This window comes from Castor canadensis, chromosome 1 (assembly GCF_047511655.1).
Source record: "Castor canadensis chromosome 1, mCasCan1.hap1v2, whole genome shotgun sequence".
NCBI classification, from domain to species: domain Eukaryota; kingdom Metazoa; phylum Chordata; class Mammalia; order Rodentia; family Castoridae; genus Castor; species Castor canadensis.
The window spans coordinates 37600315-37621836 of NC_133386.1; the positions used below are offsets into that span (position 1 = coordinate 37600315).

At 36.7% G+C, this 21522-nt stretch overlaps 1 protein-coding gene across 9 annotated transcripts in view; it reads right to left on the reverse strand.

The window, feature by feature from the left end:
• The window catches only part of Trmt11 (tRNA methyltransferase 11 homolog), a 189601-nt gene that overhangs the window by 123711 nt on the left and 44368 nt on the right, over positions 1 to 21522 (reverse strand). For 6 of the 9 annotated variants that reach the window (XM_074075230.1, XM_074075227.1, XM_074075221.1 and 3 more), the window contains exon 13: positions 5251 to 5338. In XM_074075230.1, the coding sequence (XP_073931331.1) occupies positions 5251 to 5338 (88 nt within the window). Of the gene's footprint in view, positions 1 to 5250; positions 5339 to 9552; positions 10083 to 21522 lie in introns of those variants that run through there. The other 3 variants (XM_074075217.1, XM_074075238.1, XM_074075234.1) reach the window with 1 other exon arrangement.

A 21522-nucleotide genomic window follows, 5' to 3' on the forward strand; every position in this document is an offset into this window, starting at 1 on the left:
CTTTCAGTCCATCAATAATTCTAGCATAAATTTCTTATAATATCTTGGAATTGCCTGATCAAGCCTCATTAGTGTTGAGTCATATCAGTCCTCTTTGCCAAACATACATATCATGCAGGGGGGAAATGCCACAAAATGAATCTTAGAATTGTACAATGCAAGTGCTGGTGGAGTGGCTCAAGCAGTAAGAGTGCCTGCCTAGTAAGCATGAGGCCCTGAGTTCAAACCCCATTACTACCAAAAATAAATAAATAAATAAAATAGGCATAGAATTGTACAGCACATCTTAACTCCATGGTTATTTGTCCTACACAGGGATCTTCCATTCCTGACATAGACACTCATTGAGTTTGGTCTGCCTTTGTGATATGGATCTAAATGTCCCTCTAATGCCATGTGCTGAGAGTCTGATCACCAGCCTGTGACACTATGAGGGTGAAGGGTAGAGGTGACTGAATCTTTAGGAGGTGTGGCCTAGTTGGAGGAAGTTTGGTCACTGGATGCATGCCCTTGAAGGTGATACTGGAATCCCCGCCCCTCCCTCTACCCTCTTTGCTTCCTGGCTGCCTTGAGTGAACAGCTTTTCTCTGCCATGCGCGTCGCACCATGACGCACTGCCTCACAAGACCCAAAGCAACATGACCAAGTAACCTTTGACTGAAACCTCAGAAAACAGGAGCCAAAATAAACTTTTCCTCCTTTAAGCTGATTTTCTCACAGCAACAGGAAGCTGACTAACACATCTTAAATGCTCAAGTCTGCTATACTATGCTCTATGCTTGTTCCACCGTCTCCTTATATTCAGGCTGTCCAAGCTAAACTAAACTCATCCTCTTTCCATCACCTTCTTTTCCAGTTATCATTGTGTAACCCACCTAGTCCCCCAGTTGCAAACATCATTCCTGTCTCCTCATCGCTGCACCCAATTACTAGGCCCTCACTCATCCTCTAAACATTTCTCAAGTGAATCCCTTTGATCTTTGCTCTCTAGCTTGGATGACTTTATCAACCTTTTGACAAGCATTCTTTCTCCTCCTCCTCCTTCATACCACATCTCCCATGAAACCTTTATTAAATTACCTGCTCTAGAGAAAATTCTGCTCCCTCCAAATTCCATTGACACTTCTGTGGGTACTTCATTCATTTTGCCTTGTTTTGTGCATAAATCTAAGCTCCCCAACCAAGCTGTAAATAAATTCATCTGGGATTATTTGAACCCATGTATGGAACTCCAATGAACATCTACCAATTACCAACAAATAAGCCTTAGAAAATGTATTAAAGAAAAGTAGTCATACATACAACTACTACAGAGGAACAACAGTTGCCATTGAAATAAAGTAGCAAAAGAATTTTCATTTTTTTTCTTCTTAGCAGTACTGGAGTTTGAACTCAGGGCTTTATACTTATGAGGTAGGCACTCCACTGCTGAACCTCCAGCCCAAATATTTTTGTTGTTTTGTTTGTCCATAGTACTGGGGTTTGAACTCAGGGCCTTGTGCTGGCTAGGCAAACACTCTACCACTTTAACCATGCTGCCAGCTATAAGAAATTTTAACAATTTTTGAACCTTGAAAAAATAGACAGAGAGCAAGAAAATTAAAGAAAAGGTGTTAAATCAACTGGAGTATCATTTGCCTGCTTCTACAGTAATAAAGGAACATACCAGGTAAAGCCATCCTTTTCCACCTGATATACAGCTACCTCTTGGGTGCTGGTTTTTGGGAAACTTCTTAGCCTAAGACTCAAACTATTGTCACCAATTGTCTAAATTGAAGACAATTGATTAAAAGACTTGGGTATCTAACAAAAGACAAAATGTTCCACTATTCAGCTAACTCTGGAGCATTGTTCTGAGCTCTTCTGAGAAGGTTTGGTAAAGAACTGCCAGAGAAAACACAGAACAAATGTAGAGCAAATTTACAAAGCTCAAAAATTCCAGATGTCTGTGTATGGTATGGAGAATGGAAAGTCTATCAAATACCTTGACCATCAGCCCATGATTGAGTAGGTTTTGCAATAAAAGGTATACCACTGCCTACCAAATGGTCCAGAAGGCCAAACACGTGACATAAATTACTTTCAAGGGCCAAAGTCGTGTGGCTGTAGTCAACTGATCTGACTGGAACAACATCACTGTAACCTGAGAAAGTGTCAATAGCAATGATGCACAACCAATAGCTCAGGGTGGGTAATCAAAGGTCTGAAGTGATCAATCTGCCAGAAGCAGGAGTAACAATGCCCCATGCAAAGTAGTCGCCAGCACCACAAGGCAACCAGGTGAATGTTAGGCAGAAATCGCAAGCCTGGCAACAAATGGCAGCCTCTGAATAAAAACACAGATGTTTTACTTTGTGTCCTGTCTGTAATAGTGAATGTGTTGCCACATCTGGTACAAGGATGGATCTAGGCAATTATGGTGGCCACTGGCTCAATCAGCAGATTGATTCTAGTAGGTCTCCACAGAGAATGAGTCTTTACAATGGGTATCGATGTGAATGTCCAGACAGTTCTATCAGGTGCCACATTTCTTCCCACTGTTGGAAACTGTAAGTGCATCTTTACTCTGCCAGTGTTCAATTTTCCAAGTGGCAGACCAAATTGTAAGTCATTAGCAACAGCCTAAAGAGCAATAAAAACATAACAAAGTTCATCAAGTAGGGTACTGGCCAGAACTACGAGAATAGTCTTGAGCTCTGCCCACTGGCCATTTTCAGATCTGTATACCTGGCACTGAGGTTAAATGACCATAGCAGCCCCTTGAAACACCACTGGTTTTCAGCTTAACCAATCTAGTGGTGAAAGAGGTAACAGATATTTAGAGGAATCTCCTAAATACAACCTAGAGGCATTTTAAAATCCTCTAAAAGTAACTTCCATGAACTCAGCCAGAACCTTTGTTTCAGGCAGTTAGAGAAGGGAAGTTTCCCCTAAGAAAGAATTGTCACTTTTTCATATAAAACCAAAACCCCACTAGGGCCAAACTTGCAGCATTCTTGCATCAAACAGTCTTACTTGGGGAGGTATGCTAACTGGGCTTTTCCTACCTTGGTAGTCATGAGTCTGTTTGATCTATCCCCAAACGGGTATATCAGGCTAGAGGCTCAGATGTTCGGTTTTGACAAGAGTCCAAAAGTAACAGTTGTTTTTCAGAAAGGGTATACCTGAACAAGTCAGTCTAAGAGTCCAAAACTCCAAGGGCACGCCTGGCAGGAGGATGCCTTCCTTTCCCAATGGCTACAATTAGCACAAATCATCAGTCACAAATTTTGTAGATCAAAGGGAACATTAGATCATGGTCTCTAAGATATTAGAGGGCTCTTTCTGGTTGGGAGCCCTCTGGCACTTATGGAACAGGAAGTTTAAGCAAGTAACTGGTCCATTCCTACTATACAGATGTAGAAAGAATAATAGTATATGGAACTGATTCAAAGAGCCACACCCACAAGGTCATGTTAGCATCCCTTTTCTATAATGAACCTTGCCCAAACCCCAACAGATGAATTAGTGTCAGACTGAACTGAGTACCTGTATCCAACAGAGCCATAAAAGTTTGAATCCTTCCTCCTCAAAATCCCTCCCCCGAGTATGCTCATTAGGGTACATATAGTCTTTGAGATAAGGAGACCTCAGCCCTATTCCTAATATCTACTTTAAAGAAATGAGATCAGGTTAAAGGAAGGGACACAATGTGGGCACTCCATGCCAATACATAAGGCTTCATATTTACTTTCAGTTTTGACAGTTTTGAGTAGTATGGCAGCTACTTGCAGCTCAAAAAAGAAATGGGGGAGAGGGAGAGGAGAGAGAACAGAAAAGAAAGAAATCCAATGATTTTGGTCCACTTATGCAAAATCATCTGACAATATCCTGAGGACCTCTTTTTTTTTTTATAGTTCATTTTCATCATCACCATCTATCCCATTGCCAAGAAATATCCTTAAGTTATTATTTGGTTTTAACAAAAAAAAAACGTAAAGCAGTTTTCTAAGCTGGCAAAGATGATTAAAAGAATTTATCTACAATTCATTGGGTCAGTTACTCATTGTCCACTAGGCCACCTGCATCAGCATTCTAAACTCAGTCAAGAGCAATAAAAGACCAAACACTAATCAATGCCTCATCTATTGCTTCCCAGTTTTGGGGGCGGATATCTCCCTAAAAGGCCAAAGTTCCCTTATGGCAAAGACCATCAAAAGAAAGACAAAAACAAACAAAAAACCTTCAATGACACCTGTGAGTGGTTCTCAGGGTGCTAGCCAGGAGAGGATAAGCCATACAGAGCCCAGCTGCTGCCATTCTTCCTTAACAAGCATTGTGCATCCTGCCACTTTATCTCCCAAGCAAAATGGCCAAAGTTCTAATGATTCACTTCTGCTTTTCTGCCTGCAGGGGTCACTAACTTCCCCACTTTGCCCTTACTGTAGGTGTGCTTCTGTGTGATTGTTGTCTAAAAGAAGGCAGAACATTCAGCCTACTCAGGATATATCTAGCACTAATTGTTCCAATGGAATGGACATGCAGCTGACAAATTGGTGAGGAAATTCCCATGCCCTCCTTCCACAATCACAGAAAATGGTTAGCAAAAACCCAGAGGCCACTCACACAGCTGTCTCTGAACTTACTTCCTGATAACTTGGCCTGCAACCATTGACCCAACTCCTCATTAACAGGCAATAAAGTTGAGTACCATGTATCATCAGGTTGGCCCTGAAATCTTTTTTTTTTTTTTTTTTTTTTTTTTGTGCTAGCAGTTCCAATGGTCTTCTTTCAAATCCTGTTAATGGACCACAAAGCCCTCAATCTCTCCTAGAAAGCCATGGCAGCATCTTACCCACATTACCAAAACTCTCAAGGGCCCTGAGGAGGGGTCAACTTTTACTCTATTGTAAACTAACAAGTTAGCCTACCAGTTTCAAGGACACTGGTAGGAAAGATGAGACTCCCAGGTCACATACAAAGAACTTTGTAACTCATGGTACAGCAAGGAACATGGTATTGAACATATTTTAACCAGTTCCTCTGTGTACCTCAGGATAGGCCCAGAGGGGTGCCTGCACATGCAGTAGGTTGCATTACCAGGGAGAAAACGAGAACTTCAATGTTTTATCAAGGACACTGAGCGTACATTTTACTCTGGAGAGAAGACATTCTCTTCCAAGTTGTGTGCAAACTTGACCTTTGCTCTGGGAGTTTGCAAGAAGGAGGAGGAAAGGAAAGGAAGACACTCTTTTCAGGCAGCTCACTCACCATACAAACGTCTTGGATAGGACAGTCCAGGGAACAAGGGGTCCAGTGCCTCATTTAAAAAGGCATACAAAAATGCAAGAGAAATTCCCTGTAGGAAAAGAACAGATGTTAGAAAAAAACATAAAAAAAATAAAAAATCAATGACAAAAAGCCCCGTAGACTTGCTGTTTGCACTGAAAGCACAAAGACTTATATTGACTTATTTATTTTTGTTTGGTTTTTGAGACAGGGCCTCACTATGTTGCCCAGTCTGGCCTCAAATTTGCAGACTTCCTATCTCAGCCTCCCGAGTGCTGGGACTACAGGTGTGTACCACTATAAACACTAAAGGACTCTTACAGATTTGTTGAGTTCACCAATTCCAACTCTGACCATTTAGACCCACTTCACCAACTTACATTAGATAAAATACTTTGCCCATGAAAGCACAATTCCAATATCATAAGAGTTTCCCCTATCAAACTTGAAGCAAGGTTTCTTGGCTGGAATTACCAATTTTCTTAAATATGTAAGGAATCTCTTTGGGAGCATATTCTCAACAAGGAAATAGTGGCAACACCAACGTACCTCCCAGAGCTTAATTTCCAATTTTACTTTCTCCTCAGCCTTTTTTTCTTTAAATTTGACTTACTTTGCATGTAGACCCAACTAATCTTCAGTGTTAGATATTAGCTCAAACAGAGGCCTTCTGATAAACCCTCAGGAGACTAAGGAAGATCTGATTAAAGGGGAAGTTCTACAGTTATAGATTAAAATTACGTTAAGGCCATATATTAAAATGTTAATGCAAGCCGGGTGCTGATGGCTCGTGCCTGTAATCCTAGCTACTCAAGAGGCAGAAACCAGGAGGATCTCGGTTCAAAGCCAGCCCAGGCAAATAGCTCCAGAGACCGTATCTCAAAAAAACCCATCACAAAAAAAAAGGGCTGGTGGAGTGGCTCAAGGTGTAGGCCCTCAGTTCAAGCCCCCAGTACTGCAAAAAAAAAAAAGCTAATGCAAATTCCTTTTTAGGCAATTCAATTTGGCATGACTATGACACAATTATTTTAGAAAGAATGTTCAAATTCTGGAACACAAATATACTAAACACATCCTAATAGCCCAAGAAATAGGGCTTGCAGTTATGTAAACTGATCTGGCTTTGTAGTATTCACCTAATATTAGGCTTCATTTTGTTCCATGTCCCAGGCTTCTTAAGAGACTGCCATAACAATTAAACCTCCATCCTCCTAAGAGCCTGTCTACAATGGCTTATGAAGGAAGAGATAAGAGCCAAATTCCAGGTTGACCTCAATTATGTTTAAATGTCAGTGTGCTTTTCCCACACAGTGAAACATATGAACATCCTGAGGCAGACCTCTGTTAAGGGAAATGGGGTCAGGTTCCTTAGTAAGTTTTTTCACCCCAAAGGATAGACAGGAATGTGCTGTTTCTCTGATTCTACAGCAAGATAGAATCACAGATATGTTTATCATTCCATTATAATTCTTTATACTCTAGACCTTATGTTCTCAAACCACTCTTAGAGAAGATCTCAGTGTTTTAGTAAAGTACAAACACCATCAGTCTAGCGTTATTGTGTCCATGTGTGTGCTCCAGATTAGGCATTTTTTTTGTTTGGATTATAAACCACATTACTTGATAAATATCTGAGAAAAATGGGAGTGGATTGTTGGAAAAGAAAGTAAACTTCACTTATTCTATTAATACAATCCTTCTAAGAAAAAAAAAGATTCTTTCAAGTGTTTAGTTTTCTAAATAACTTTGAAATGGAGCAAAGCCATATTCATGCAAAAAAAGTCAAGGTCCTTATTTTCGTATAATTTGTTCTCTTTTGGTTGTTTAGGCCAACAATAAGGTCATCAATTTCCTTGGCAACTCCCACCTCCATTCCCACCCCTATGCTACATTCATGAACTTATTTAATTATGCCCTGCTTTATCTACAAGTGTTTATTTTTTTTTACCTGTTAGAACTATTAATATAGGTTAATTCTACTGTGCTTTTTCAATTTATTAAAATGCTATAGAAGTAAAATCATTTCCCAAAAAAAATCACCTTCGATTTTCAAAAATGAAATATGCGTTATTCCGTATCTCTCCAGATGAGTAGTATTTGGTAATATTTCCATCATAAAATTTCAGTAGTTCATCTAACATCAAACAACTGAGGCCTTTTACTCAAGAGACAGATTTGCTTGCATTGGCATCTAGGTAATAACAACCTTAATATCTAATTTCCTGATGTTTAAAAAAGCCAAACCCCTGCTTCTTTAAGGCACACTCTATATAAAACATACTACCTTAAAAGCTATTTTCATGTTTTGTATTTCCAAAGCATATTTTCTACCCAAATAAACACACCCACTACAATACATCTAGTGATATTAACTCACATGCTACTTTCCCCTACCAAACTTGAAGCAAGGTTTCTCAGTTGGAATTAACAATTTTCTTAAATATGTTAAGGACTCTCAATATTTGAGAGTATTCTCTACAAGGCAATAGTGGCAACACTGACTTACTGCCCAGAGCTTAAACAGTTTAAAAATGTTTTATTGCTTAATCCTTATATTTAAAGAGTTAGTCATAAGGAAGTTGGTGGTAAGCTGGCTCAAAGCTGGGTCAGCTTGGGCAGGAAGTGGCTGAGAAAATTTGAGCAGATTTTAAACTACTTTTTAATCTGTTAGCCACTTTGGCTAAACACACCCAAGACCACCTACCCCACTATTCTCTCCTAGCTATCACAGCAAAAAAAAAGGACTCACCAGGAAAAAGGCACTTCTGATGTAACACCACCAAGGTAACTCTCTGGATTTAATGGCTATTTAATATATGCCAGCAATAAAATTATAGCTTTTCTCATAAACATTAAATAGGTCAATCCACAGACCACCTAGGTTCCCTCTCAGATTATTCTGTGAATTCAAACTACAGCATGATATGTAATGCAGACATCTTGCTAGGTGATATTCCTGCTGGTAAATTCAGGAAATCAGGTCACATACCAAACTAAAGCAATCCTGGAAAATGATCTCCTATAACTCATGCAGTCTCTCTTTTTAGGACAAGAGGACTTGAGACATACTTTAAAATCAAAATTGGCTGAAAAGTGATCAGGCTTATCATTTCTGAGTAATCAACTTTAAAACAAGGACACAAATTTATACTCTGAGGCTAGTGACATTTCAGGAATGTAAACCTAAACTTACAGAAAAATATGAAATTAAGCCTCACAACAGGCTGAATTTAAGTTGAAAAGACTTCAATGAGTTTTAATTTAAAAAATTGAGATTTTTAAAAATGTGTTGGATAATTTTTAAGGACAAAGTGACTAAAATTAATGTTGCAAATTTCCAGAACTATTTATTTGGACAAATTCTTGTAACTAACCAAAAAGGGGCTAAGCTAAAACTCTCATATCCCGATTAAGTCAGCTACAAAGTTTCACACTCACCCCCCATATAACCTCAAAAAAAATTGAAATAAGATGGTTTATAACAAATACTGAAAATAAATCATCCTTGAATACTTTTACATTTTCGCCAGTGTACCACAAATCACATCCAGAAACTCAAACAAAATAATCACTAAAATGTTTGAGATCTGTTGCTAAAATCCAGAGCTGCAAGGCAAGAAAAGGAGAATGAAGTGAATAGCCTGACCTCTCTCTTTGCCTGGGCAGCACAGGTCTTTTGGAGCGCCTAAGCCATGTTAGTTTAATACTGTGAGTTCGTAAAAGTCAGCAGTAATACTAAAATAATAATAATAACATAAATAAAAGTAGGCTTTGGTTAGAGAGAAGATCCGTTTACTGCTGCCCTGCTGAGGTACATTTGACCACCAAAGGCAGAAAGCTATTAGCACCGTGAATTAATGGGTATAGTGGTTTTCAAACAAAGTATTTCCATGATGGACACATGTAGACTCAGCAAAGTTTCTCCTTCAAGAAAAATAGATCTTCTATTTCAAAGAGCACTGATTGGGCTTAATACCATTAAGGAACCATCTAGGATTTGTGTTGTTGTTACTGCTTTTAACTATCAGTTACTTTGTAAACCAAAAATTGAGGGTAGTTAACTTGACCAACAGTCAAGATTTAGGAATGCAAGAGCAAATCCAAGGTACAGATGAGCTTCAGATGTAAACAGGCCTTAAGGAGTTTGGAATCTTTTCAGGTTGTCAGGTCGTAGCCTTTCTCACCATCACCATTATCACTGTTATTACTTGTTTAAGCAAAAAAGATAAAAATTCATTTCCCTTATCACATATCCCCTATTGAAAAGCACTGAATACTACATGATTTTAGAAATTCTCAGTAAAGTTTATTGGTGGCAATATAAATCAATTATAATTACAAACAAGACAAATTTACAAAATGAATAAATTCTTAACCATTAATTACCTTTAAAAGTGAACAATATTTTCTTTGTAAATTAGAAAAAATATAACTGTTGAATTAATCTCCATTAATACTTGAAATACAAATATAAGTTAAATAAGTTTCAAAGGATCTCACAATACATGCAGTAAAATAGTCTATAAAACAAAGATAATTTTTCAGTTGCTCAATTTCATTTGTAGCATTTTTTATATAAAAATTTTAAAATAGCATGTTTTTTGGATTACACATAAATGTTCACATCCAGGTGTCTTTTCTAGTACATGCTTAATTCTTCTTCATTGTCAAAATCTTAATTTTCAGTCCTGGTTGGATTTTTCTTCCTTGGCAATTCTTTTTGTTACCCCACTGAAATATTTCTCACGGAAGGAATTATGACCTTGGTATAGGAGAAAATGATCGCTTAGCAGATGTGAATACTGGTCCCGGCTCTGGTAAGTTGGAAAATACAATAGAAAGATGTGTAAGTTACTTCTTTCTTTAGCCTGCAACGAAAGCAGTCACTTACTCTAAGTAAAGTCACATTCTGAGGTAAATTTGCTTATACTTGAATAATGATTATACATAAAATGATTATACATAATCATTTTACAACTGTATAATCCTTGGATATTCATCTCATTGGCTCTTCAAACAGTCCTCTGCACAGAGACAAATACTTTTAATTATCCAGAAAGGACACAGAACTACACCTTTCTTCCTACCTCAGTTGCAGAAATCATCTGCAGCTATGGACAGGAATGTCAAATGAGGAAGCTTCTACTCAAAAAAAAGAAAAGTAGTACTAACAAATTATCATTGTGTGATATCATATAGTCACATAAAACTCTTCAGGGTTATCATTCAGTCAATGCAATGAAGGATTCCCAGCACAGGGAAAGAAGACACATGGTGAACAAGAGACTTCCACACTGTCTCATAGACAAATAAGGGCTTGTGCTCATGGACACAGGAAAAGTCAATCTCAGTTAGGATGTCAAACTTATTTTGGCTTAGAAAACTGAGGGAGGAAAACAGGAAGACTGGCAGGAAACAATGAAACATCAGCTTTTCATCCAATTTCACAAACCATTCCAAACTGTGAAGAAAATCTAATTAGAAATAAAATCTCATTTCCCATGTACTTGTGTAAATTCATATTCAATCACACACGGATTAAGGTGATTTTGGAAAAAAAAAAGTGTAAAGACACAATCACAAAACATGATGCCTAATGTTTTTATGGCTTCAGTATCAAAATGGTAGGTAAAAATATATCTGGAATAAAACAATCTCCAAAATTTTTGTATTTTTGTTTATTCTTATGTGAAATGTTATATCTAACATTAATTTAAAAAACCTAGGTTTAGCTAAAATAATGTTGACTCTTGTTTATCCAGAAACTATTTTTGTAACACATATTTTTAAAAATCATATTAAAAAACCCATTACTAAAAGTTATTACTGGGGATATAGCTCAAGAGGACTTCCACAAAGCCTTGGGCTAGAGCCTCACCAGTGCAAAATGAAAACAAAAACAAAAAACAAATAAACAAAAAGCTGGTTGGGATGTAGCTGAGAGGCTTATTTGCTTAGCAAGTCTGAGGCTCTGGTTTTGATCCCTATCACTGCAAAAATAAAAAACATTTAAAAAAAAGTTCACATATTTCCCCAATTTATTAAAAATAAGTAGATGGCTACTTAAATTTTATGGCACTAAGTATGCTTTAATTCATGCAAGCACATAAAATCAAATCAATGATTAGTGACATGAGGCTCCATATAGCCTGCAAAAGATAAATTTTATATAGTCAACCTGTAGGTATACAACTAAAAATTAGAAAGTGAAAGATAATATATATTAGGTACTTATTCTGAGCCAAAAGCTATACTAACAAATCTTATTAGTTATAAGTGATATATATAATATCATCACCATTTTACTGATGAGGAATTATTTACAAGTATAGGCCTAACACACACAGTTGGTAAGCAGCAGAGCTAGGGTTTGAATACAGATCTGTCTGACTTCAGAGACTGCACACTTAACTACACTTTAGTGATGTTTTCTTAAGGAGAGTTGTTTCCCATCTTAGCAAGCAGCAACAGCACTGGGAAGAAACAGGTGATAAACTGAGGCTTTGATAGTTGAGCTGCCTACCAAGAAAGGAACAGAACTGGCCCTGAAGTATTATTAAATTATTTCTATTAACTAAGAGGATATTCCAATGAGATAAAAGTTGCATACCAAGAGATACAAGGAGCCACAGGGATACTGACAGATATCATAACCCTAGGAGGACAGCAAACTTCACAGGTGGTCCCAAGTATAGTACACATCTCAGGACTACACTCAGGACAACAGCAATAGAAAACAACATTCCTCATTTAATTTTGACTGGTTCAACTTAACTTTTACCAAGTCTGACTGAAGGAAAGGAAGGGACAGCCATCATCATTCTACCAGGTATTCTAAATTCAGCTACTATATAAAAAAAATTACTAGAAAACTTCCTCAGCTACATCAGCTTAATCTTGGCAGAAATGTTTGTCCTGAACTAGAGGCATGACTCAAGTTGTAGAGCTCCTGCCTAGAAAATGTAAGCTCCTGAGTTCAAATGCCAGACTCTCCAGAAATGTTTGTCCTTGGTTTTATCTTAAAGTTATGTACAGATGCCACCATCTCTCCTACTATTATTCTTCTCACAGCTCTCTGTATCATTCTCCCCATCATCAAAAACAGAAATCCAGGTCAAATCCCTTCTTCCTCATCTCACATTTGGTCAGGCCTAAAATCTTAGCTTCTGCATCCTAAATATCTCAAATATACTCCTCTCTGTTTATCTGTACTTTAAGTCTTCCTCATCTCCCCTAAGTTACCAGTTGCCCTGCCCTCTGTGGCTCCTTCTCCAATCCATTCTCCACACTCAGACTAGACTCAATTTATTAAAATGCAAAGTTACTAAGCTACCCTTTAGCTAGGTTCAAATTTTCTCCCAATCCTCAGGCTTTTCCCTTAACATTTGGGAGTTATGAGTCAATTATTTTTCAGTTTACTGAGTGACATCTCACTTGCCTCTCCTGCAGAAGAGGAATCACAATGCTGGGAACAAAGTCGCTCCTAACTCTGCCTTTCTGTCCTCTGTTCTCCCCATGGCTCCTGTAGGCCATACATGATCAGGTTCTACTCAAAATGCACTATGGGTAACTTCATGGGATAGCCTCCAACAATGAGTAGGCTAGGGTAGGACAGAAATGCGTAGCTCCTGGAGACTGACAAGGATCAGGCACTAGGTGTTTCCCTGACTTTGAGCTTCAGGTATATTCATCACCAAGGGGAAGGAGAAGACAAAAGCCAAAGCACAGCAAAAGACAGGCTTCACTCATGAAGCAAAGAAAGCTTAGAAAGATAGCCTACCTTTGAACTAAGAGAGATTAAGTAGAGCAAACTAGTGATAAAGAATCAAGAATATGTTCAAAGTACATTACACACCATGTATGAAAACATCATGATGAAATCCATTACTTTGTACAATAAATATATAGTAGACCCTTAGGGTTCCAAGGAAACCACTATCAAGGGAAATCCATGAATGCCCAGTTCAGTACAGTACTGTGGATGCTTAGTTAATTTTTCCCAGAATGCTGCTCAACTTCCATAAAGACATGCCTTTCAACAAATCTAAAATGTCCATTTTATCATTTCAACTAAACACATTCACTTTTACCTTGCTTTCTGGGCACCATTCACTTTTTGGGAGGCATTTTCCACAAAATTAAGAGCAGGGAAATGCTCAGCAGATCACAGACCAATTTAAACACAACTGACAATAACACAGAACTAAGAGCTTATTGGCATTGACTGAGCTGTGTAAGGCTCATGCAGGAATTTAAATTCCTTGTTTTTTTATTTTTTAAATTTATTATAATTTTTTGATCAAAACCACCATAATAAATCTGTGACTATGAAGGGCTTATTATATACCAGTAATATTTTTTTTAAATATGAATATGGTGTGGGAGTGTAGCTTAGTGGGACAGTGCTTGCCTGGGTTCAATCTCCAGGACCACAAAACAGACAAACAGACAAAAACACAAATAAAAACAACAGCAAAATTCAAAAGGACAGGGAATATAAGGGTCAGAGATTGGGAATGAACAACAGAAGCCTGAAAAAACTCAAAAGTAAACCATGCTAATGGTTATCAAGAAAATAATTAATACCTATGGCCCTCTTTATCTGAAAAGGCGCAGCATTCCCTCAGAATACAGTATCTTACAGAATTAAAAGCAAAACAACCCCTACAACAGATTATGTTCTGCTCAGTGTCATAGGGACATGGTGGCAAAGTTATATATGGTACTGGGTAAGCTGGAACATACATTAGTTTCAGAAATGTAACCTCTAAGGGAAAATCCTGTTTTATCTCTCAGGCAGTAGAGAAGAATCAGTGTGAAATGTTTTGGGGCTCTATGCTGGAATGTCATCCCTACAAGACCGATTATTCATCACAGAAACTCTTGGCAATCCCAAAATCTCCAAAACCCTTGTGCAGCCAAGGGTTTGGCAGGAACCATTCTATTACCTGCAGCATAAGTGATGCTTCAGGATGTCAGACAGTCCAGGAACTCTGGCTATATTTTCACCTAGGTGTAAAAGTCCCAGTATATAAAATATTCTTCATGAAAGGTTTTATGCATCTTTGGTGGAACACATATTACCGTATAACATACTACCATACATATAAATACCATACACCTATAAACATTTAAAATACACACAGTCCACATGAAATATACTATACTGTAGGTTGCATCAGAACTTATGTTACCAAAATGCAGAAGAAAATGGCAATTTCAATTTTTGTTTTCTCTTTACCTCTCCATTCCATCTTTACTTCACCAGGGTTCACTTGAGATGATGAAATTCAACTCTACATATTTTTCAACACCTTTTCATGACTCTTCTCTATTCACATTCCCTGCCCTTCTTCACCAGGATTATCTGCATTTTTTTTTTAACTCAGTATCTCGAAGGCCAAAGTGTTTACTTAAAAGGAAAAGAGTATACTCAAACAATACAGTCTTTGATCTCCTCATTTGCTCATGCTTGCCTGGTGTTTTGAGTTTTTCTAACATTTCCAAATCTGTCTTCCACTATCAATCATGGTAACATATACATATCAAAGAACCAGAGTTTTGCAAATTTTTAGTAGGCAAAGAAATACTTTTATGTAAAATAAAGAAATAAAGAATTAGGAAAAGTTAAAAGAGAAAACTACAGTGATGAAAAATTAAAGATCACATTTCTCAAATTTCTTAATTATTAATACTAATCAAGGAGAAATGAACAAAATATTTACTATTGATTACATTACTATCATTTCTAAACCAGAAATTAAGAGTTTCTATAGGAAAATTTGTAGTCACAAATGACTACATAATAGAAATAGAATAGACCCTGGGTATCAATGGGTATGTGGTTTCAAGAGACTGTCACTGAAGAAAAACAAGGAAAGCTCAAATGCACATTCAGTACTCATAACTTGAAACTGCATGGAATAAGCTACTACTGCTAAAATTACTGTTGTACACATTAATACTGCTCACCAAAAACTAGATTTCATGTTCTTTACAATAAAACTGTAAAGCTTGATATATTTTTTGCCATAAAGCCACCCAACTTCTACTAAAGACATGCCATCTTTCTACAAATCTAAGTTTCTCTTTATCACTTAAATTAGCACATTGTGTGCCCTTCTTGATTTGAGAGGATTACCATAATTTTTGCCTGGCTTTTTGGGCACCGTTTGCTTTTTGGAAGGCACGTTTTCACAAAATTAAGGGCAGGGAAACACTCAGCAGATCAGTCAAGGATTAAAACACAAGTGATGATAACGTAGAACTGACTACAAGAGCTTCTCTGAATCAACTAAGCTGTGTAATGTACACACGGGAATTTAAATTTTTTGCTTGCAAAATTTCTTTGATTTATTTATTTTTGGGCTACTCTTGGTTACACTCTTGGATACAACTTTTGAACCTTTTATTTATCCTTGTAGAAATAAACAAGTTCTGGTTCAAGAAAGGAACTAATATTTATTTGCTACCAACTATTAGTTTCACATAAGTTAATGATTTCATTTTCTGCATATTGTCTCATAGCAGATTGTCTAAGTTTTGCAGATAGAGAAACAGGTTGAAAGAGCTTAAATAATCTACCACAAGTCACACAGCTAGTAAGGAGCATTGCTAGAACTGCAGCCTAAATCAGACTTCAAAAACTCATCATTTTTTCATTACAATTCTCTCTCTTAAAGTACAAATGACATCAAAACAGTGGCTAAAGAGTTAATGTCCCACATCGTAGATCAGTGGGTCATTCAAAATGGAGTTTGACAGTTAAGAGGACATTCCCCACTGAACAGCAACGCTATGGTAGCACATATTTCAGATCGAAACTTTTAGACAGAACCCCTTTAACCACTGTCCCACCCAACCAATTTCCTGTCCTATCAGTACTGCTAATTCTAAACATAAACCACTCTAGGAATTCTAACACACTTGCCAAAGAATCCAAAGGAAGTTTTACAAATCACTCATTTACTTTTATGTGTACACTACCCTCTGCTGGTTAAAGCCCATAAATCCTTCTTTTTATAGGATTCCTGATGTAGTCTGAAATAGTTTACAGCAAAACAGACCATACATGTATGTGACAGTCAGGGCACATTTATTCACACCATTTCATTTTTAAAGAATGATGCAGAAATGCACATCCATCACAGTAATTCTAAAGTATCTCACTCATCTGTGTCCAACTTAGAATTCCAAGTCATTCTCTCAAGAACATGAAAGAAAAGTACTTAAACTAGCATGTATCCAAGTTAATCATTAATGTATATGTATGTATATCTTTTGGGTTTTTTTGACACAGGGTTTTGCTATGTAACCCAGGCTGGTCTTGAATTTATGAAATCCCTCTGCTTCCACTACATAAGTCCTGGAATTACAGTCATGCGCCACCACAACTAGTTAGTTCTCCCTAATAATTTTTATAACTATACATATAAAAAAAAACAAAAAAAGTATTTCAGCCACTTATAATTTCATAAGTTTAATCTAAACAGAAATAAATTTTTAGGAAAACAAAACTGTATGTTCTGCAGTAACATTTGAAACTGACATTTTAAGTGGGATTAATGACACTCTTAATTATATGAGAATATATATTTTTAAAAATGTTCCTCAAATTCAGTATTGTAAACTGCTCAGACTATAAAGGAACTAAAGATTTTTCACAGAGAAATCCACCTAAGTAAAACTATCTTCCCAATTACTGCCTTCTCTCAGAAATTTGCCATTGTCTTATATCATCTCCTCCTTAAATAAAGGGAACGTGTGAAGAATAATGTCAAAGTGATGATAAAATCCACTGGTTTTCAAACAGAAAACTTCTGGCTAGCCATAATTCCTGTTCCTACTTTTCCTCCAAGTGGGTAATTTAAACACTGTTGAATATGGTTGTTTTCATTCTAGAGGGGCCCAAAATAATAACTGCATAGTTACTAATAATTTCATAAACATTTATTTAGTGGTGAGCAAGAGAGTCGAGGTCTGTGATTCACAAAGTTTGCACAGGGGTGGGAAACAAATACAGAACAATATTCTTTCAAACACACAAACTGTGATTAAACACTGGGAAGAAAAGGGTACTATGAGAATATAAGGAGACAGTTATTAGAGGGGTGAACAGGAGGACAAGAAAAACTTCCTCAAGAAAGTGACATTTATCTGAGACCTAAAGGATGAATAAATTTCCTCAAAGAAAGAGGAAGAAAACATTCCACAGAGTGAAAACACAATGTAAAAAAATCTCTAAGATTATAAAGAGGTGAGTGCATTCTGGGAACTGAAAGGAAGCCCACACAGTTAAGGCTTGGTGAAAAAAGGAAAGGTGGCACAAAGTGAAACAGGAGACAGTCCAGAAAGAGAACAGAGTGGTCTGGAGTTTATTCTGAATTTCACCGTAAGGTTCATCATCTATTTACATTCTGAAAGATACTATGACCGGTGCACAGGAAATGAAATGGAGGGAAATTTGCAGAAATAGGGAAGCCAGCTAGAAGACCAATATAGAGGCCAAGAAAAGTGGCACTATACCATGGTCCTCAGTGAAAATAAAGACAATAAAACATATGCAATAAAACTAATATACACTTAATTGTTCTAAGCCAGAGTCTCCTAAACTTCCATCTCCTTCATCCCAATTATCCAATCAGCCACCAAGTTCTGCCATGTTTAACAATATTCTCAATCCCATTGTGTTTTCTTCTGCAATCTCCAATTACCTTTCTTGGTTTAGAGCTTCGTCATCTTTGCATGACCATGTCAAGAACCTTCTCATTAGTACCACTTAATGAGTATCCTCACTGAGTATCCTGCAACTCAAACCAACCTGCATGCTGAAGCCACGGTGACTTTCATAAAACATGAACTTCTGCCATTCTCCTAATTAACATTCCGCATGAGCAGGCCATCACTGGTAGAATAAACCTGAGACTGGTTATGTAAGATTCTTCAACACTAGGCATCCCTTTACTTTTCCAGGCCACCTCAAAATGTTCTCCTCCCAAATGTTCAGTGTTCAGGGCTCCCCGCATACACCACAACCCTTCTCATGCCTCTGCACAGCACTTAAACTGATGGCTTCCCTACTACATTACCCACGTCTCTTGCCTCAAGCACCCTCTCCTACGGTAAGCACTTTCTCATGTCACACAACACATCTCACAGATGACTACAAAACCCAATACACATTGGAGTGCTTTGGGTGACCATTTCTTCTGACATACATGTTCTCTCCGGGGAAGAACTAAGCCTTGTCCATTCAGTCTCAATACTTGACAAAAATGGTACCATGACCAGATGCTGAGCGATGAAAGCCATGGCTCTTCCCTCAGGGAACCTCAGGGAACATAAAATCAAGCCAAGCAAAGAAAATGTATAAAAATAAAGAAGGGATATGAATGTAAAAATTGTTAAACGGCATAGTTTGTTTTTTTTTTTTTATTTCTCACAGCACCTTTTCCAAAATTTCACCTGTCCTCAAACTCTTATAATGTCTGTTTATTCACTCTCGCAAAAACTTAGTCATCAGGTATGAATTTTCTCAGCTTCTTCCCCACCCGGATGTCCATCCTCTACTGCACACGGGGTCCTCCTTGCTTAACTCTCAAAGCCTCATCTCTCACACTACTGCCTACCCACTTTCTGACTAAAGCCAAAGTTCTACCTCAAGGTACCCTTTCACTGCCAAGATAATTTTATAGATCCCCAAACTTAAGTGAAAATACCGAAGTATAATCATCAATTTATAAAATTACTGCTCTACAGAAACAACACCACCCCTTCATAGAAGATGAAGTTGCAAGATTCTAACATCATTTAATAGAAAACCAAATGGTTTCTATTTTAATAGTAGGTCAGGTTTAAGTTGTCCTTTTACTCAATGACAGTTCCTGATAATGTGATAATGATTTCTTCCACCTCACTGGTATTAACCTTAAGTCATTCATATTCTCAAAATGACAGCAGTTTATATGAAACAGCAATTTCACTGCAAACACTTGAATACAAATGATTATGAAATATATTCCATGATAAGTGAAAAAAATCAATGATGCTGTCACCATAGTGAAAGCTACCAAGCTAGGGGTGTTCATCTTATCTTGTCAGGAAAGACTTTAGGATTCATGGAACAGATTTAAGCTATGATATACAGTCTTAAAGTACAAGGCAAAGAGATGGAAGAGGAAAAACAGCAGGTTGATTTTTTTTTTCTTATAATCAGCAGATAGTGAAATGAAAAGTAAATGATAGTGCAGAATATAATGGGCCTCAGTTCAGCTTCAGGGTAATTACCCATGTCCGGCTTTTGTTTAAAAATCCTGCTCTCCTTATCAAAGCTTCCCACTGTTCTACATCTGGTACTGGACAGTAGCTATAGAAACCACTTGTGCTAAAGTTATACAACTATAAACAGCAGTAGGCCATTTCCAAACCAAGGACAAGCAGGTCAGAAGTCTGGCATCCAATACTATTAAGAGAATTTTCTAGCATTATTCTTAATGGAAACAAGGTAAGGGTGGAAATCTTCACCCATAAATTACATATTTACATTTATTCTCGTTTTTAATTTTTTTTCATTTTTTGCAAAATATTAAGTGGCCTAAAGTCTGAAAATACTTTAATGCATATTAAGATCTTCATATCTAGAGTCTGAAAATGGGTGATAATTAATGACAACTTTGACATCTAGCACTCAGCACATAATTTCTTTCTAAATATAAAAAGAGCATTGTGGATATTCACATTTATCATGATGACATAGAAGTATTAGCATTTTCTACAAGCTATTAAAATCTATAGCTTTACAAAATTCAAAAATTAATTGCAAATATTAAAACAATAGTCAACACACCAGATAAAAATTTAATCAATGTTAACTCTGTATCTAATATTTAACTGAAATTAAGATGAGTCTTGCTTGCCTTCTGAAGTAGCAAAGGATGGAGAGAAAAAGCACATACAGATATAAACATACACATTTTTAATTTGGAAACTATTACTCTCCTAAGAGGCTTTTTAACATTTCTATAATCCACTAAGAAAAAAATTAAATGAAAATTCTCATGCATTTAATAAAGATTAAAATCAGGCAAAACTATTTTCCTTAGGGATGAATTCAATAGTGGTAATTTTACAAAGGAAAACAAGAAGATGATTACCACAAAAGTTAGCATAGTGTTTATACCTGCAAGGGAAGTATTTATGATCAGAAATGACCACAAAATGGGGATGTTTCTGGGATATTGCATTACTCTTGACCTTAATGATAATTACATGGATATTCATTTTATAATTATTCACCAACTTATACATTCACATCTTGGGCAAAAAATAAGTTAAATTCTTGGTGGGTCATGGACTAGGAAGATGGCACAAGTACAAGTTTGAATTAGAAAAATCCTAGAAGATAGTCCTAAGTTAAATACCTGTATGAAAAATAAAGATAAAAATAAAAAGTGGAAATTCTGTCACTCATGCAAGAATTATAAAGATTCCACACTGAAATTTTCCATTTCCCTAAACTATTCATACCTTGGAATCCCTGAATCATAATTATATTTTACAACTGCCCTAAGCCTAAAAGTCTATTAAAAACATAAGAGTCATATGTTCTCTCTGGGGCTGGGGATGTAGCTCAGTGATACAGTGTTTGCCTGGAATGTGGGTTTAGTCCCCAGAACCATGAGAAAACTAAAATAAACATATGCTCTCTCTGCCTTCAGTGAATTACTTGTTCCTACAAACAATATATTCATAACTAAAAATCATCATATATTGTAGAATCCAGATATCTTAATTGATTGTCCTTCCTGGAGCTGGTGAAGAACAGACTTGCTTTTTCTTGTTTTATCAAAAACATTAATTTTAAACAGTTATGATAGCATTAGCTTAGTACAAAATCCAGTTTGTATGGCAAAATCATTAGGTTACAGAGATATAAAAGAAAATAATAATGACCCTTCAAGATTTAAACTCAAGAAGGAGTAGCATGAATAGCAAAAGCAAATTCATTTGGAACTAAGTATCATATGAACCTGAAAACTGAGTTCAAATAGCATCACATGCAACATCATCATGCTCCTATCTATTTCATGAGACTTTTCCAAATTCCTCAACCTAAAACAAAATGTATACATGCAAATTTGTTTCCTTCTGACTTCTTATGCAAAATACTGGGGTTTTTTTGTTTTGTTTTGTTTTGTTGTTTGTTTTGGTAGTATTGGGGTTTGAATTCTGGGCCTTGTGTTTGATCACCAGGCA